The following is an 18622-nucleotide window of genomic DNA, read 5'->3' as shown; positions in this document are numbered from 1 at the left end:
GGTGATTTCAACTCACTCCACAAAGCATCTCGTAAGGGATGACTGCAATGAACAAAGCAAGAGTAGAAAATAATAATCATACATACACACAGAAGCTGGAATATTTATGTAAATGTAAATCAGATCAAGTCACCTCAATGACTTCCCTTCACACATAGAGTAAAATCCAAAGTTGGTACCACGGCCTCCCAAGTACTATGAAAAAGCCCTCACTACCTCTGATCTCATTTCCTACCACTCTCTTCACTCACTGTGATCCAAAGCCCTTGCTCCTCATAAAACAAGGCAAGAATGTTTCTGTCTGGGGCCTTTGCACTTGCTGTTCCCTCCACCTGAAGATACTTTCCCCTCAAACAGTCATATCGTTCACCTCTTCACTTCATTTAGGCCTCTGTTCATTATCACTTCCTCAGAGGCCCATCTGACCACCTTATATAAAACAGCACCCCACCTTACCCCTCTCCATCTCCTTTCCCTGCTTTACTTTTTTCTACAGCATACGATTATCTGACATTGTATTATATTAATTGATTTAATATATTGATTTCCCCCACTCTAGAATATAAGCTCTATGATAGTAAAGACTTTTGGTCACTTATCCAGCACCTAAAACAGCGAACAGTGAGTGCTCCATAAATATCTGTTGACTACATTTAAGCAGCAGAATGCAGAAAGTAGTATTGCTATTCTCACTTTACGGTTTACATAAAACTATGACATATAAAGATTAAATAAGTACCTGGGAACAAACAAAGGGGAAAAAAATGTCAAGACTTGATGAATGATTCCTGAAATGGGTAAATCGAAGCAAAGTCTGGTTTGTATGGAGAAAGGGAAACCCAAACCATACACGGACACCAATTAAAATGTTGGCCACACAGGAAGAAGGCAAATAGAACCGAGTCTCTTCCCTAAGGCCGTGACCATATGGTGCCCTCACAACAACCTCACAGGGTAAGCACGTCAGGTACAGTCATTAACAGCAAGACTGACGGCCAGACTTCGCAGCCGGCAAGGATGGCGGGTCCCGCCCAGCACTCACCGGTTTGGACAGTTACATAATCAACAGCCAGAACCTCGGGCTTCCTCCCGCCCCTGGGCTGGCATCACGTGGCAGGCCTCGCGACCGGAAGCAGCACCCAAGAGAACCGCGGCAGTTGGCGAATCCGGGGAAGAGTTCCAGCGCGGGAGGTGAGGTGAGAGGTCACGGTGGTTCTTACGTAAGGGGCCAGAGCGCGCGGCGGGAAGTGGAGACCCGCCGGCGGAGAGGGGTGCGTCTAGGCGGCCCTGCGCTCCCTTTGATTGGCCGGCAGGATGACGAACGCATTTACAGTCGGCCCTGCGGTAGTGGGAGCGTGCGTCAGCTTTGCACAATCGGGGAAGGAGAAGGGGCGTGTCTGACCGCTCAGGGGGCCCGCCGATTGGCTGGATGGCGGCGGCGCCGGGTGGCCCGGGCCGCCGGAGGAGGGCGGTGCCGTGGGCCTGGTCCCGGCTTACTGGCGACCGGTTTTAGTCAGATGATGATGGCAGCTCGGACCGGTCAGAGGGCCTTGAAAAAGGTGGTCTCGCGATGCCGTCCGAAGTCGGCGGCAGCGGCAGGAGCCCCGGTTCCTGTGCAGGGGCCTGCGCGGAACGTCAGGTAATGAACAACTGGGGCTCAGCGGCGAGGGTAGTTTTCAGCCCAGGCCTGCTGAGCAAGGGGACTGGGGGTATTTAGGGTGGGGCAGACGGACCGGATGCGTTTCCTCGTCTCTGGAGAGAAAGGGTCTCCCCCCACCCCCTTGGCCGGAGGCTCGCCGGCCTGTCACGGGGGTGATTCGCTGCCCTCGCGAGAGGCGGTGAATCATCCGCTAAGCGACTTTGAAGCAGCTGATAAAGCAACTCGGCGGGGTTGCTTTTGGGCTCTTCCGGCCTCCTCCCCATGGCCTACGGCTGCTGCTCTCGGAAAGTGACAACTTTGAGGCGCAGGAGTTGCGGGTTGATGGGCGTGTGGGAGTTTGTGGCCTGGCAGTAAGGTCCCCTTTGTTCCCCCAGCGTATCCGATGGCCAGACGTGCTTTCCCAGTTTCTGGTAGCGGTCTTTGCCCCCGCCCTTTGGTGCTTGCTAAACTAAACCGAAGCCGGGGACTTGGATTTTTTTCCATGCCATTGTAACTTAGAAGTCCTGTAACCTTGAACCAGAGTCTGCCTTCGATTTTCCTGGTTGGTTCTTTTTCGGTAGGTGATGGAGGTGGAGATACGAAAGATTCTATACTTCTACCACTTAGTCTCCTTTTATTAATGCCATTTTAATAAACTATGCTCGAAAATTAAAGTTAACGTTTAAAATTAATTTAGTTGTAAACTACGGGGTAGAGGGAGAAAGCACAAATCTGGTTGAGCTCCAGGACATTTAGATTCAGTGAAGAATTTTTTAAAATACCAACAACCCAACCAACTCCAAATCCTTTTAGACACTTATTGGTTGAAAAAGTTTTAAGCAGAACATACTGTATCATGCTTTAGATCTGCTTTGTATTATTCTTATAAAATGCTGGCTTGCAAATAAACAAAACTAAAAATTGCTGTAGTGATCAAATTAAGGCTTAAATTCCAGGATAAAATATTTACTGTTTATGATAATGAAGAGGGAGAGAGTTTACGAGTTCATTGCAAGGCTGAAGCATTAACATAGATTCTGGCCTTTATTATAGTAGAGTATTTGGGATGTAGTATTGGAAGATTAGTGACCAAAAAACTGTCTTTCATCTGGTCCAGTTTTCATTTCATGGTTTAACCATATATACGATTGTATGGTTCTCGTATTGCAGTTGAAGACATATTGTTCTTGATAATATGTGAAAATAGATGGGCAGTCCAGGGCATTGTAACCATAGTATGCAGACCGATCAGAAGACGCCTGTTAACTTGCTTTAAACACAGGCATTTCCCTTATGATTATAATCAGATTGTGTGTTTCTTTTTCGGGGGATAGGGGGACCGTATTACATGAACCTGGTACAAAATTCAAAACCATATACAGTGAAAAGTAAGTTTCCAAAACACCCAGTTCACCTCTTCAGAAGCAAGGGTCTTATTTTTTTTTTTTTTTTTTTTTTTTTTTTTGCGGTACGCTGGCCTCTCACTGCTGTGGCCTCTCCCGTTGCGGAGCACAGGCTCCGGATGCGCAGGCTCAGCGGCCATGGCTCACGGGCCCAGCCGCTCTGCGGCATGTGGGATCTTCCCGGACCGGGACACAAACCCATGTCCCCTGCATTGGCAGGCGGACTCTCAACCACTGCGCCACCAGGGAAGCCCTTATTATTTTTTTTTAATAAAGGTTTATCTCAGATGCTGCTTTTTCTGGTCTGATTTATCAGAAAATTGTTCATAATTATGCATAGTATCTGCCACGTAATTGGCTTCCAATAATAGATAAGAAGGTATCTATATGAAAAGTGAGCGAAATAGATAAAACTGTTAAAACAGTTAAAGACATCTAAAGAATGTCTTAGAAGGGAAATGGGTGATTAGGCATTTTGAACACCAAGCTTGGTTTTTATAATCTGTGTGGCTACCAGAGATTCTAAATTATATTTTGTGTCCTTTTTTTTTTAAGGGGGAAGCTAAATTAACTGCCTAATTATTATTATTAATTTTTAAATTTTATTTATTTTGGGCTGTGTTGGGTCTTCATTGCTGCGCACGGGCTTTCTCTAGTTGTGGCGAGCGGGGGCTACTCATCGTTGTGGTGTGTGGGCTTCTCCTTGTGGTGGCTTCTCTTGTTGTGGAGCACGGGCTCTAGGTGTGCGGACTTCAGTAGTTGTGGCACGTGGGCTCAGTAGTTGTGGCAGTCGGGCTGTAGAGCGCAGGCTCAGTAGTTGTGGCGCACAGGCTTAGTTGCTGCACCGCATGTGGGATCTTCCTGGACCAGGGCTCGAACCAGTGTCCTTTGCACTGGCAGGGGGATTCTTTTTTTTTTTTTTTTTTTTTTTTTTTGCGGTACGCGGGCGTCTCACTGTTGTGGCCTCTCCCGTTGCGGAGCACAGGCTCAGTGGCCATGGCTTATGGGCCTCGCCGTTCCGCAACATGTGGGATCTTCCCGAACCAGGGCACGAACCCGTGTCCCCTGCATCGGCAGGCGGACTCTCAAGACACTGCGCCACCAGGGAAGCCCGGCAGGGGGATTCTTAACTACTGCGCCACCAGGGAAGTCCCTGCCTAACTATTTAATTTCCACTGTTCTGCTTCATTCAGCAGAATAACTGTCAGTCACTTTTATTGGCATAATTCCACTTTAAAGCAAACACTATAGCTTTACTCAAAAAAATTACAGTAGGCTTTTAAAAATATTATCACTGCCTTTAAAATTCACATAACATCATATTTTTAAAGATCTTTAGGAACACATGACACCCTTATTCTCTCTAGGAGATGAATCTATCTTAAAAGAGACTTAAGTTCATTCATACAGTTCATATGCTTGAGTCTTTTCCATAGTCATGAAGCATTTAGCTTAACTATTTTCATTGACCTTTCTTTCATTACCTTTGGAATGAGTCTACCCAATTTTTATAAACAGCTTTAATTGTTCAAAAGTTTTTTCTTGTATTTTTGGAGCCGTAGTCTCAAGTATCACCTCTTATCTTCTGGCTGAATATTGCCAATTTCTTCAATCATTCTTTAACTTGATTTTCTCTTCCCGCCAAACTGTAGGGTCTCAGTGTCCTTAAAGAAATTTTATTTACATGTAAATCATATCTTATATAAATCAAATTTCATATATGATAACATGAGATTTCACCAGGCCACTCCATTACACTTTTAAAAAATAACTTGAAGATGCAATTTAATGAAATATTGCTCTCTTACTTGGAACACTTCAAGAACATCTCATTGAGAATAAATTCCAAATTGCTTTATCCTCACCAATAATCCCCAGTATGATCCAGCTCCAACCTGTCTCTCTAACATTATTTCATGGTGCTCTCCCCCTGGCTTGCTATACTGCTGTTACACTGTTAGTCTGTTTTAGTGTCTGGATGCTGCCACACTCTTCCCCTAGTACCTGAAATGCTCTGTATCTACCTCTCCTCCCACGTACATACACACATGTATGTGTGAGAGAGATTTTATATATATGTGCACACGCATTTATTATGTACATACATATCTATTAGCATGGCTAATGACTCCATATCCATTATTTCTCAGCTGAAATACAACCTGAGAGGACTTCCTGGACCACCCTGTCTAAAGAAGGTCTTAATTACATCTCCCCACACCCATTTCTATTTTAGTGATTTTTTTTGAATCCCCAACTAGAATGTAATCTTCATGTTTGTTTTATTCACCATTATATCCCTAGTGCCTAGCTCAGAATAGGCGCTCAATAAGTATGTGAACTAATAATGCACGAATAGTAGTGTAAAACAGTTATGCAATAATCTTATTAGAATAAAGGCTGAAAACATTTAGGTGAACAGGAGCATATCAGGCATCTGTATTACAAAGCACCCAAACAGTTAACATTCTAGTTACCTTGACATATGTTTTCACATATATACATGGAAATGGAGATTGGAAGGTAAAAGATAACTGAGCAGCAGGTCTGACAGGGCCGCCAGATATCCAGTGGGAGAGCAAGACCTAATTTCAAATCTCATAGAGTAGATCAGTGGATCCCAGTGGATCCAGCTGGGAAAACAAGCTGAGTAGATGAGTTGAAAATTGGATGATGAATATCCTAGAAAGCCTAGGGTAAGAATACGTTGTAAAACATGACTGCAGACTAAAAGCCAACTTCTGGGAGAGATACCTTTTCTGTTAGAAGCTTCTAACCATAACTGTAAGCTGGTATTTTTAGTTTCTTTTTTTAAAATAAAATTTATTTATTTTATTTATTTTTGACTGCGTTGGGTCTTAGTTGCAGCGCGTGGGCTTCCTCTAGTTGCAGCAAGAGGGGGCTACTCTTCGTTGAGGTGTGCAGACTTCTCATGGCGGTGGCTTCTCTTGTTGCGGAGCACAGGCTCTAGGCGCATGGGCTTCAGTAGTTGTGGCATGTGGGCTCAGTAGTTGTAGCTCATGGGCTCTAGAGTGCAGGCTCAGTAGTTGTGGTGCACGGACTTAGTTGCTCCACAGCATGTGGGATCTTCCCGGACCAGGGCTTAAACCCATGTCCCCTGCATTGGCAGGCAGATTCTTTTTTTATTAACATCTTTATTGGAGTATAATTGCTTTACAATGGTGTGTTAGTTTCTGCTGTATAACAGTGAATCAGCTATATGTATACATATGTCCCCATATCCCCTCCCTCTTGCATCTCCCTCCCTCCCACACTCCCTATCCCACCCTTCTAGCTGGTCACAAAGCACTGAGCTGATCTCCCTGTGCTATGCGGCTGCTTCTCACTAGCTATCTATTTTACATTTGGTACTGTATATATATGTCCGTGCCACTCTCTCACTTCGACCCAGCTTACCCTCCCCCTTCCTCCTGTCCTCAAGTCCATTCTCTACTGCATCTTTATTCCTGTCCTGCCCCTAGGTTCTTTAGAACCTTTTTTTTTTTTTAGATTCCATATATATGGCAGGCAGATTCTTAACCACTGCGCCACCAGGGAAGTCCCTTTTTAGTTTCTTTATGGTGCTTTAGAAGCTTGTGTGTGTGTGTGTGTGTGTGTGTGTGTATTTTTTCAGGACTATTCTAAGGTTGCACAGTCTTCTAAAGTATGATTGTTATTTTACAATCTCTATAGTTTGTGTTTTCTCTTAATTGTCAGTGTTAATCAGGTAATTTTTGTCTTTTTAGGTATTTAGCTTCCTGTGGTATACTGATGAGCAGAACTCTTCCACTACATACCTCAGTTTTGCCTAAGGAGATATATGCAAGAACTTTCTTCAGAATTGCTGCACCATTAATAAACAAAAGAAAAGAATATTCAGAGAGGAGAATTATAGGGTTTGTATAAAATAATAGTTGTACTAAAAGAGCGTGTTCACAAGTTTCTATAGAACATCATGCCTCTTTTTTTCTGGATTCTCTTCTTACAGACTAAGCTCTAATTTTCTAGCCCTTGCCGTTTTATAAATATTTGTTGAATGTAGTCATGTGGTAACTCTATAGGATAGATTTAAATCTTGACATTTAAAGGAAATAATTAAACTGTTTATGACCTGCATTTTTTGTACACTGTTCTTTTTTATAGTGGCAACATTACTGATATGTTGAGCCAGATATGTCTGTATAGCTCCCTCACATACACACATACCTAGGTAAGTACATATAAACATGCTAAGAGGCCCCTACCATCTAGAGCAGAGGTTGGCAAGCTTTTCTGTAAAGGGCCAGTTAGTAAATAGGTTTGTGGACCATACTGTCTCTGTTGCAACTACTCAACTCTGTCACTGTACCCCAAAAATAGCGATAGACAATATGTAATAAATGGGCCTGGCTGTGTTCTAATAAAATTTTATTTACAGAGCCACGCAGCAGGCCAGGTTTGGCCCCTCATCTAGGGGTATATACAGCAGAGAATAGAGAGTCTGCAGATCTGCTAAACCAGAAATCAAGCAGTCCTTCATATGGGAATTTCTACAAGGGGGTCTTAATTCCCAACAGGCCATTAAATATTACATGAATTCTTCTAAAAGTACTTTTGATTCATTTTATTTAGTTGCTTTTTCCCTTCTAATTTTTCTGCAGTAAAGAACTTTGGGCATACTCATAACTTTTGTCACATAATTGACCGTTATTACTGGATAGTCACTGTATTAGTTAAGGTAATGCTAGCAACCATACAGGTAAAACCCAAAAGTTTATTTCTTTCTCATGTAAAGTTGAAGTGGGTATTCCCAATCCATGGGCAGCAATCCTCGAGTAGTGATTCAGGAAGCCAGGCTCCATCCAACTTGTGACTTTTGTAATTCCTTAGTCTTCAGAGTCTCTTAAAAAGATACACGTGGTTCTTAATCATATTGGTCTGGAAGTGACACCCAGTGCTTACTCTCAGATATTATTCTCAAGAACTAGTCATGTTACAGCTATGTAATTGTAGCCTCCAGGTGGCCAGCAATTATGCCACGTAAAGCAAGTGTAAATACTTGGATAGGTAGACATCTTTGCATCAGCTGGTATCTGTTGAAAAGAGACATGGCAACAAAAGGATGAGAAATCAAATAGTGAACTGGTCTGCTTTCCTTTTGAATCAGAAATATAACATCTTCCTTTTACTGTGTACTTGCCATTTGACAGGCACTACTGGGGGCTCTATATTTATTGTTTCATTTAATTCTCACAATAGCCATGTGAACTAGGTATTATTCCCATTTTAGAGATGAGGAAACTGAAGCTCAGAGAAATTATGTTGTGTCATGACTCCTAAGCTTATTTTTCCCACCATATTTACTTATTCTTTCTTGCTTCCTTATTCTTTCTCATGTTAAAATTCTTTTTATTACAAATTGGTCTTATCTAATGATCTTCATCTTCCCCCATATTTGACATAAACACATAATAGCTACCATTTATTAAGTGCCTAGTAAGCATTGTGCATTATGCTAAAACTATTTCACTTAACCCTTAAAAGAACCCTGTAGGGACTTCCCTGGTGGTCCAGTGGTAAATAATCCACCTTCCAATGTAGGGGACGTGGGTTCGATCCCTGGTCAGGGAACTAAGATCCCACATGTGGCAGGGCAATTAAGCCCGCCACCACAACTACTGAGCTCGCGCACCTCAACCACAAACTACAGAGCCCACACACTCTGGAGCCCGTGCCACAACTAGAGAAGAGAAAACCCATATGCCACAAGTAGAGAGAAACCCGCACGCCACAAGGGAGCACCGCAGTGAAAGATCCTGCATGCTGCAATGAAGATTGGACAGCGAAATAAATAAATATTAAAAAAAAAAACCCACCTGTACAGGTATTTTTCAATTATGGATGAAGAAAATGAAGTTGAGAGGTTAAGCAGCCTAGCCAGGGTCACATGACTTACTATGTTTTAGAGTTGATATTTGAACACAGTACTTTCTGACTACAAAGTCCATCCCCTTGACTGCTATGCTATACTGCTTTCTTAGTCAGTGCAGACTACTTTTATGACAATTAGCTTCCAGACTACCAGGTTTCATACTTCATGGGACTTATTTTGGCATTTATTTCCAAATGTCTGAGAACATGGGGAGGGTAGGTTTATTTCCCCCCCTCTGCTGTGGGCCTCATTTCATGATCATAAAGATTAAATATGTATAAACACTCATTCTGTCATATTCCAAAAATACCCTTTTAAACTTTAGAATGTGGTTGTTTACTATATCATTTTGAAGTGAATTATGTTTTAACAGTGTGAGTCTTTATAACCAAGAATTATATGTGTCTGGTTCTCATTCAGTTGTCTTTTACTTGTATCCACAATGTTTTTGTTGTTTGGTTTTTCATTTAAACCCTGATGGTTTTTTGTTGTATTTCTATGTATTTTGCATTTCTGTGCTACTGTTTTCTACTTGTTAGTATAGGAACGATATTACTTTTTATATATTTCTCAACAGGCTACATAACTAAATTCTGAATTGATTAGCTTCTGATTTGATAGTCATATCACCTGCCAATTTATAATTTTGCCTAATTCTTTTCCACACATGTGCCTCATATTTCATGCTCTGATTTAATTATTTTGACATACTTTCAGAAAAATGTCAGATAACAATGATGATATACAGCACCTTTGTCTTATTTCTAACTCTAATAGGAATGCTTCTGGTATTTAACTATCTATGGAGGGAATCATATAATGTTTTTGTTTTGACTAATTAATATGGTTATAATAATATAATTCTTAGTATTAAACCATCCAAACATCCTTAAATGAGTTGCATTTGATTGTTGTATTTTTTAAAAAATATATTGCTCTATTATATCTGCTGATATGTAGAAGTTTTGCCACAGGTGATGTGGGTTTATAGATTTTGTTTTTTATGTGCTTTGTGAGGCTTGGGTTCGCAGATGTTATGCTGGCTCATAAAAAGAATGAGAGGTTTCCTTTTTTTGTGGTATAGAATAGCTGTTTTTCTTAATTACAAAATCATCACATACTTGTATAAAAACTTAACAATTTAGAAATATGTATACTAAAAGACTTAGTCTATTTTTACTCCTACTTCTTTTTCCTGAATTAACAACTGGTAATTGTTTAATCTGTATCCTTCTAGGACTTTTTCAATGTGTTTTCATTACAGACAGTCTATTAACATAATTATTTTCACGAAAAAAATCCCGAATGTTTAAAATTGAGGAAATATAGTATACACTTAAAATATTTCTCAAATAGATAATAGAATCATATATATCCCATCTGCTTTAGTGTGCCTTTTTTCACATAGCAATATATTGTAAACCTCTTTGCTCTAAAGTATACGGTTGACCCTTGAAAAGTGGGGTGTTTAGGGGGTGCAGACCCCCACACAGTAAAAAAAATCTGCATACTGCTATTTCTGTCTCCAAACGAGGAATTGTTAAATGACTCACCCAAAGGCAGGAAGCTGATGAAACAGTTTGGATAAAATCAAGACTCAAAAAATAAAATAAAATAAAATAAAATCAAGACTCAAACCCTAGTTGTTTTGATTCCACATATTGTGATCTCTAATTGAACACAAACTTTCCCTCACATTTAATTTAAAGATCGGTAAAATGAAAATACAGGTACTAATATTACTGAAAAAACTTCGTGTATAAGTGGACCCACACAGTTCAAACCTGTGTTGCTCAAGGGTCAACTGTACATCTGATCTTAATCCCTTTAGATAACTGATAGAGTTCCACAGTATGAGTGTACCATAATTCATCAACCATTTATTATTAAGCAATTATTAATGTTTATCAACCAAATATTTAGGTTGCTTCTAGTTTTTTTCTCTCAAAGTCTCAGTTTTTAAATGCTGGTTACTAATTAAAATTTTAAAAACCATATCTGCAAGCCAGATTCAACCTGTGGTCTGCCACATTGTAAGCTCTGCTATAGACATATGTTTAGCTCCCTTTTATCCTTTTATTTTCTGTGTTTTAAAGACATTCATCCCAGAGTGTGGTTCTATATGTGTGCCAAATGATTTATTGCCTCATACATAGTAAACCTTATTCATATTCAATTTAAAGTGTACATATACCATATAAATAGATGCAGTTAACACCTCTCCTTTTTTTTTTTAAGATATTCTATGCAGGAAATGTATGATGTAGTATCAGGAATGGAGGATTACAAGCATTTTGTTCCTTGGTGCAAAAAATCAGATGTAATATCAAGGAGATCTGGATACTGCAAAACACGATTAGAAATTGGGTTTCCACCTGTATTGGAGCGCTATACATCAGTGGTAACCTTGGTGAAACCACATTTGGTAAAGGTAATGGTTTTGTTTTTTGTTGTTTTTAAATATTCCTCAAATATTATGTTAAATGGGTTAAAGTATAATAGCATTAAGAAGACTTCCCTAAACTAATAGGAGGAGGAAAAAACAAACTATTTATTATATCTCTTAAATCATGTTATTTTACACAATATTAGCATTATTCTTTCCAAATAGAAATTTAACTAGAACATGGAAATTAGAAGCTTTTTCTTTTGTCCTTCTGTTGAGGACTATTGACCCATAGGAAGGATTTGGCCGCACAAGTGAGAAATGTTTTAATACTTGCACTACTTTTTCTTAAGTTAAGGAAGGGAAAGTGGTGAGAGGATGCAGAAAGGTAGAAAAGATATAAATGTGGAGAACATAAACATTATTGAAGTCATCCTGCCCTGTACCAGGTACTGAAATGCCAAGTGTTGTTGCATGCATGTATTAAGCATCTTACTCTTCTCAGAGGAGGGTACACATTTAGAAAGGGTACCCAGACTTCAACACACAAAAAGGCAGAATTCCAGAGTAATGCCCATTTCTTTTGAATTTCTAGATGTGATGACCAAAGACTTTCAAAGCTGAATTGTGTTTTGTGCTCACAGGATTTAGTGGTGGTATCATTTCTTGGTAATTGGCCAGAGCTAAATTCCTTCGTCACCTCTTTGTCAGGCATTGAGGAGGAGCAACTCTCATACCAGAAAGAGTATACTGTCCAGTGAAGCTAAGACCTTGGAGTCCACCCTAGTCACAATCTCAAAACTTCAACTCCACTTAAAAGACTGTGCACCACTGTGGGACTCTGTTGTTATTACGACTGTTTTCACCTGTTTGCCTCATAGTTTTGGAGTTTTCACCTATACTACACTTAAAATAGCTAACATATTGAGCTCTTTATAGTGCTTTACTTGAATTACTCTTCACAACAGCCCTTTGAGATGCAAATTTTATTCTCCATCTTATAGTTGAGTACACTAAGGCCTAGAAGAGTTAGATAAGGTTACACAGCCAAGACTCTAGTCTGTCTGACAGCAGCAAATATCTCTGTAATCTTAAAATTGAGTCCCCTGACCTCAGTCTCTTACCATTCAGACTCTCATAACTTAGATCTTAACATATCCTGCATCTAACTAAAAGAACTCTAAAGTCTCATTTTCTCCTCCTGGCTTTCTTCCCTTTCCTGGCTTCCATGAATGAACCATATAGTGCTTATTCCACAGCCCTGTGCCTTTGCATATTGTTCCCTCTTTTACCTATAATGAAAATTCCTTGCCTGTTAATCTTTCAAATTCCAACCTGCTTTCTCCCTTTCCTTTCATATAGATGACTAGTTCTACCTCGGTGATTCCTCTGGGCTTTGCACGTGCTTTATTTATTTCTCTTATCACTCTGTAGTGTAATTTCTTTCTTCATTTGTATTTCTGCTTGACAAAATCAAGGTACTTGAGAGAATGGAAGATCCTCTTTTTCATCTCTGTATCCTCAGCACCAGTACTACAATGACAGGAGTCATGAGGCCTCTTTGTTTATGAAGTTCTCACTACTGTGTTCTTGGGTTATTGTAGATCCACAGATGTTCATAATAATTTCAGTAACTTTTAACACTGCCAAGGAGGGAGGAAACTATTTTTTTAAATTATAATAATATGTATTAGATAGTCATTGCTATCTCAATTTTATGAGGCTTAGGGAAATTAAGAGCCCTACACAAATTCATACTGTGTGTGTCTGATTCCAAAACTATTTTTCCATTAAAATAAGCTGTCTCACTTAGTGTGCTAGTTTATTGTTTAAAGACATATTTGAGAATAACACACAACTCTCTATGTTCAGCTTTCAATTTTCCCTGGGTTCAGGTTCTGGATTTTAATACCTGATACACATATGTGACATATAATAAAAATTATTATAACTGAGGAAGCAGCAGAAGCCATGTGACATTTTCTGTGAATTGTTAGCTGCCCCAAATGTGCCTGTGACTTAACATGTCAGTGATTCTAGTCTACCTGAATCTGTAATGGCCAGAAACCTTCCTATTGTGTTCAGTATCTCTGTTAGGAATGAGATCTTTGGCAGTATTGTCCCTATCAAAACGTACCAATAGTCTGGGAGGATCCCACATGCCGCGGAGCAACTAGGCCCATGAGCCACAACTGCTGAGCCTGCGCATCTGGAGCCTGTGCTCCGCAACAAGAGAGGCCGCGACAGTGAGAGGCCCGTGCACCGCAATGAAGAGTGGCCCCCGCTTGCCACAACTAGAGAAAGCCCTCACACAGAAACGAAGACCCAACACAGCAAAAATAAATAAATTAACTAATAAACTCCTACCCGCAACATCAAAAAAAACCAGTAAAAATCCATGGGTCCTTGAGCTGGATTATTGATATGAGTATAGCACTGCCACATTTTGTGAAAAAGTGGTCAGAGTAAGGTGCTATATTATAGTGATTATTCCCAACAGCTGTTTCTCCTTCACTATTAAATTTCCTATAAGCTTCTTATGTGGTTGTAAAGAAAGGTGGAATGCATTATCTTAAAGTTGGGTAATTAAAAGTTTAAAAAAATTAAAAATAAAAGTAAACAGGGGCTTCCCTGGTGGTCCAGTGGTTAAGACTCCAGACTTCCACCGCAGGGGGCATGGGTTTGATCCCTGGTTGGGGAACAAGATCTCACAAGCTGTGAGGCATGGCCAAAAACAAAAAAAGTAAATAAACAAAGTTGGATAACTGAAACAATACGGTTTTATTATAGACTTTTGATGGTTTTAAAAATTGGATGGCCATTATTGAACTATATATAAAGCCAAACTCTTTGAAGAAAATTTTTACTTCTCCCCAGTGACTTAGCATATCAGCTATTAAAGTAGTTAGTATTTTAATGACTTATTTTATCGTGTCTAAATAAGTTTTAAAACATTCACTGGTTTCCATATTGAAAATTAAAATAATATGTTCTTTTTATAAATGTGTAACTAGAGCATATCTTTTTAAATGCATTTTAGTATGGATGCAGTTTATAATGATTCTACCGTGTTACCATCTGATAATTAATTCAAAAGGGTTTAGATGAAGAGGAAGTGAGGAATAAACTGCAAATGGATTTTTAGCTCTTTAGCCCCCAGTTTGAACCATCTTTAGAGAGATCCAGATATAGTCAGAAATAATCCTATATTCTGTGTTTAGGTAGGCTATAGCTATGGGAGAAAAAATGACTGTTTACTTTGGGGGAAACAGTTTACCTACGTAGGTCCTTATTTTGCAATATATTTTGTAGTGTGTAGCCTCAGGAGAGGGACAGTCTAAATTCTTGAGGGGGATAACTTATACAAAAGAAAGGGGGTAGAGGGGCTTGATCATTTATCGGCCCCAGGATTTGCCAGAATTGCTGAAAACTTAAGGCTTAATTGAGGAGGGGAATGTAGACTGAAACAAGAATTTAAAAAAATAGCCTGCTTCTGAGGGAAGGTGATAGATATTCTTGAGGTCAATTGTCTACTAGTATAATAAGGCCCAGATGGCATCTTAGGATAGTAAATAAAGAAACTGAACTTCTTTAAAGTTTTTTTGTTTGTTTGCGGTATGCGGGCCTCTCGCTGTTGTGGCCTCTCCCGTTGCGGAGCACAGGCTCTGGACGCGCAGGCTCAGCGGCCATGGCTCACGGGCCCAACCGCTCCGCGGCGTGTGGGATCTTCCCAGACCGGGGCACGAACCCGTGTCCCCTGCATCGGCAGGCGGACTCTCAACCACTGCGCCACCAGGGAAGCCCTGAAACTGAACTTCATTCAAGGTCATAACATGTCCTAACAATGGACTAGTAACTATGGTTCTGGCCACCATTTTTCACACTGCAGGAGGCAACTCTTTAATGGGTCTCAACCAACATTTTTTAATGATATAGAATGGGAAATGTCAGGATGCACTGCACATAGTATTACTGTGTATTATGTTTCAATGTGTACACACACATGTAAAATAAACATGAGCACAGAAGAGAGGTCAGAAAGCAGTGGGTCAGGGACAAGGGTCAGGGCCACACTTTCAGGAAAACTGGAACCATAGAGGCCTCTAGAAATAAAGAATAATGAGTTAGGGAAAGACTGAATGTGATTGATAGAAAATCTTTGAGTTGCAAAGAAGAATTATAGAATTGTTCTAGGGATCTGTGCCAAATGCCTTACAAATGTTAAATTTAGCCATCCCGTACTGATGGTATAAGACAGGCATTATACTCATTTTACAGATTAAGGAAATACAGTACAGGGAATTAACTTGTTCAGGATCACTTATAAGTGGCAGAGCTGGAAATAAACTTCCAGGTAGTCACTCCCTGTTTTGTTGTGGGAGGAGAACTCTAAGTAGCCCAGTGGGTGACAGCAGTGGAAGAGAACAAGTGGCAATCTTGGGGATCCCAGGAGAAAGGAAAATGGCTTATATTGGCCAGAGATCACTTCCTAGTACCAAGCTAACAATGAGATGTTTTTGTCACCTGTGGTCTGACCTATAAAAATATTTACTTCTCAAAGAAATCATCTTCAGTTGTAGATTCTGGACACAATCCAAATGGTATTTAACTGTGGTTTTATTTTTTTCATTTTGTTCTAGGCATCCTGTACTGATGGGAAGCTCTTCAATCATTTGGAGACTGTATGGCGTTTTAGCCCAGGTCTTCCTGGCTACCCAAGAACTTGTACTTTGGATTTTTCAGTAAGTCTCTCATAAAGCCCTCTATTTGTTCCAAACATCAGGTGAGGTTGGTAAAGAAGGAGTAATCCATTTTTATTAGAACCCAGATGTCATAATTAATAACCTACGTGCATAGCAATTACTGAAAGACATTTTTTTAAAAATCTCAAATTTCTGAATATTGAATACCTTTTTCTGCACTTTTTTTTTTTTTGCACTAATTTTATAAGAAAAAATGCTAGGGGAATTCCCTAGCAGTCCAGTAGTTAGAACTCTGTGCTTCCACTGCAGGGAACATAGGCTCAATCCCTGGTTGGGGAACTGAGATCCTTCATGCTGTGCGACGCGGCCAAAAAGAAGAAAAGAATGCTAATGACCCTTCCTCTTTTTCTATTTTATTCCTTGAAACCTTGAATAGTCATCCCTTCTCTATTTTCTAATTTTTACAAGTCCATAAATTATAAGACACACGCAACTAAGGGTTCACGTGCCACAACTAACGAGCCTGCAAGCCTCAGCTAACACCCAGTGCAACCAACCAACCAAATAAATAAATATTTTAAGAAGAAATGGTTATAATTTTGAGTAAATTACTGTATGCTATTCTCAGCTCTTAAGTTGCTTTCATTGCAAAATTAGTGGGCATATATGCGACAGTTGGGGAAATTTGAATGAAACCTCTCTAGATTAGATAATAGCATTATTATCTAGTAATATTAACTCCCTCTGTTAATTTCTTGGTTTTAATTGTACTGTGATTATATAAGACATTGAAATAGGGGAATCTGGGTGATGGGTGTATGAGAAATCTTAGTACTGTTTTTGCAACTTTTTTATAAATCAAATTATTTTAAAATTAAAACATTCAGAAGTTAATGGATATTTAAGGTCCTTAAGATATTATTTCTTAAACTGGGTTGCCTTGAATTCTGTCTTGAGGGGATATAAAGTTAGTTCTAAATCATTGTCTACTTTAAGATTGAACCACCTTCACCATCTATTTTGTGGGTTAATCTCATCTTTCTGCTACTACTTCTCATGGGAATACCATATCAGAAGGATCATTTCCCTTATTTACTTTTGGGAGGTAAGGTAGCTCGAAAAGGGGCGTATTAATAAGAAGGCAAAGTGATAAACATGGTATTTAGCAAAGCTTTTTTCCAGGTTTCTTTAACTTAGTAAAAGCAGACTCTTTGCCCCAAAATGAGATTCATTGGCCTTGTTTACTTAAGCTTATTGTTTAGCCGCTGTTGTGCTTACTGCAGTAAACAAATCTCCCTCTTCTGAGGGATGTTAAAATCTCATCTAGATAGACCCATAGAGCTCTGCCTTAGGTCCTGGGCCAAGTAACACATTTCACAGTGTGAACACCATTACCCTAAGTGGAGATTGAGTAAAAGAAAGATCTTTCTAAAATAATTATTAACATTTTCCTACAGATTTCTTTTGAATTTCGCTCACTTCTACACTCTCAGCTTGCCACATTGTTTTTCGATGAAGTTGTAAAGCAGATGGTAGCTGCCTTTGAAAGAAGAGCATGTAAGCTGTATGGTCCAGAAACAAATATACCTCGGGAATTAATGCTTCATGAAGTTCATCACACGTAAAGAGAAAAAGGAAATGGTCACCTACTTGTAACTAGTTTATTCACTTTTAGGAAGTACTTTCATCATTTGCTTTCAGAAGTCAGAAAGCAGTTGTCAAACCAGCTTTGATTATAAACCCGTACCATTGAAAATTTGCACTTGGAATATGGAACCACGTGTACATAGAATTCAATCAAGTGTAATTCAGAGTAATATGTATATTAGCATATTTACAATAATGGGATGTCATCACTATTGCTAGAATACTGACATCACTCTTCTAAACAGAAATTGAAACTGTAAATTTAAACCTTTTAGTTATCACCTCACCTGAAAGAGGTTGGTTGAGATACTCATGCAGTGTGTATTATATTAACCATATCACTTTTAAGTTATTAAATTCAGACTATTTATAACTTATTGTCTTAGGGTCTGCCTCATGGCTTAGAATATTTGAGTAATCATCAGATGTTTAAAGTAAAAACTTTGACTTAAAAATACTGTTAATGAAGGTTCCGTGGCACTTTTCTTATTTTTAAATTGTTCTTGTGGGTAGTAGTAGATAATTCGCTGTTATACTGAGGTTAGCTTCCAGATAGTGATTTTTCTTTTTTTTTTTTTTGGTGAGTGGTCCAGAGTTTTAAGCTACTTTTCTCATAGTTTGCAGCCCTCTCTCCGGTACTTCAACTGCTCTTTCAAAAATGCTGTTTGCGTGTCAAATTTTGTCTACAGCAGTGGGCAGTACATGAGGATAATAAGTTGGTGTCCAATTTTGTCTACAACAGTGGGCAGTAGATGAAGATAAGTTGGTTGAGATGTCTCCAGCACCATGCATCCTTATTTTCTATTTATTGTGTGTACTCACTTTCAGTAATGCATTTCAAACTGATATTTTTGTAAACAAATCAATGTAAGGATTGAAGTGGTAACTTAATAAAGTTAATTTGTTTATTTTTTGTACAGTTATTTTGGTTAT

General features: G+C 39.3%; 2 protein-coding genes across 7 annotated transcripts in view; one reads left to right on the top strand and one right to left on the bottom strand.

The window, feature by feature from the left end:
- The window catches only part of SF3B1 (splicing factor 3b subunit 1), a 63810-nt gene extending 62564 nt beyond the window's left edge, over positions 1–1246 (bottom strand). For 2 of the 5 annotated variants that reach the window (XR_004039223.3, XR_004039224.3), the window contains exon 1: positions 1043–1246. The gene's annotated coding sequence lies outside the window, so the exon portion shown is untranslated. The remainder of the gene's footprint in view (positions 1–1042) is intronic. The other 3 variants (XR_009564580.2, XM_060302101.2, XM_030855603.2) reach the window with 3 other exon arrangements.
- COQ10B (coenzyme Q10B) lies at positions 1227–18612 on the top strand. 2 transcript variants are annotated; one of them, XM_030855641.2, is made up of 5 exons: positions 1232–1639; positions 6789–6938; positions 11192–11384; positions 15980–16081; positions 17500–18612. In XM_030855641.2, the coding sequence occupies exons 1-5, from the start codon at positions 1518–1520 to the stop codon at positions 17665–17667; spliced, it is 735 nt and encodes a 244-aa protein (XP_030711501.1). In that variant the 5' UTR covers positions 1232–1517; the 3' UTR covers positions 17668–18612. The 2 variants fall into 2 exon arrangements, with proteins under 2 accessions (XP_030711506.1, XP_030711501.1); XM_030855646.2 differs by lacking the exon at positions 6789–6938 and having other exon boundaries at positions 1227–1639.
- The last annotated feature ends 10 nt before the right edge of the window (positions 18613–18622 follow it).

Source organism: Globicephala melas, chromosome 7 (genome assembly GCF_963455315.2).
Source record: "Globicephala melas chromosome 7, mGloMel1.2, whole genome shotgun sequence".
Classification (NCBI taxonomy): domain Eukaryota; kingdom Metazoa; phylum Chordata; class Mammalia; order Artiodactyla; family Delphinidae; genus Globicephala; species Globicephala melas.
Note: the sequence above shows the minus strand (reverse complement) of the source record. Positions and strands in the feature narration are given on the sequence as shown.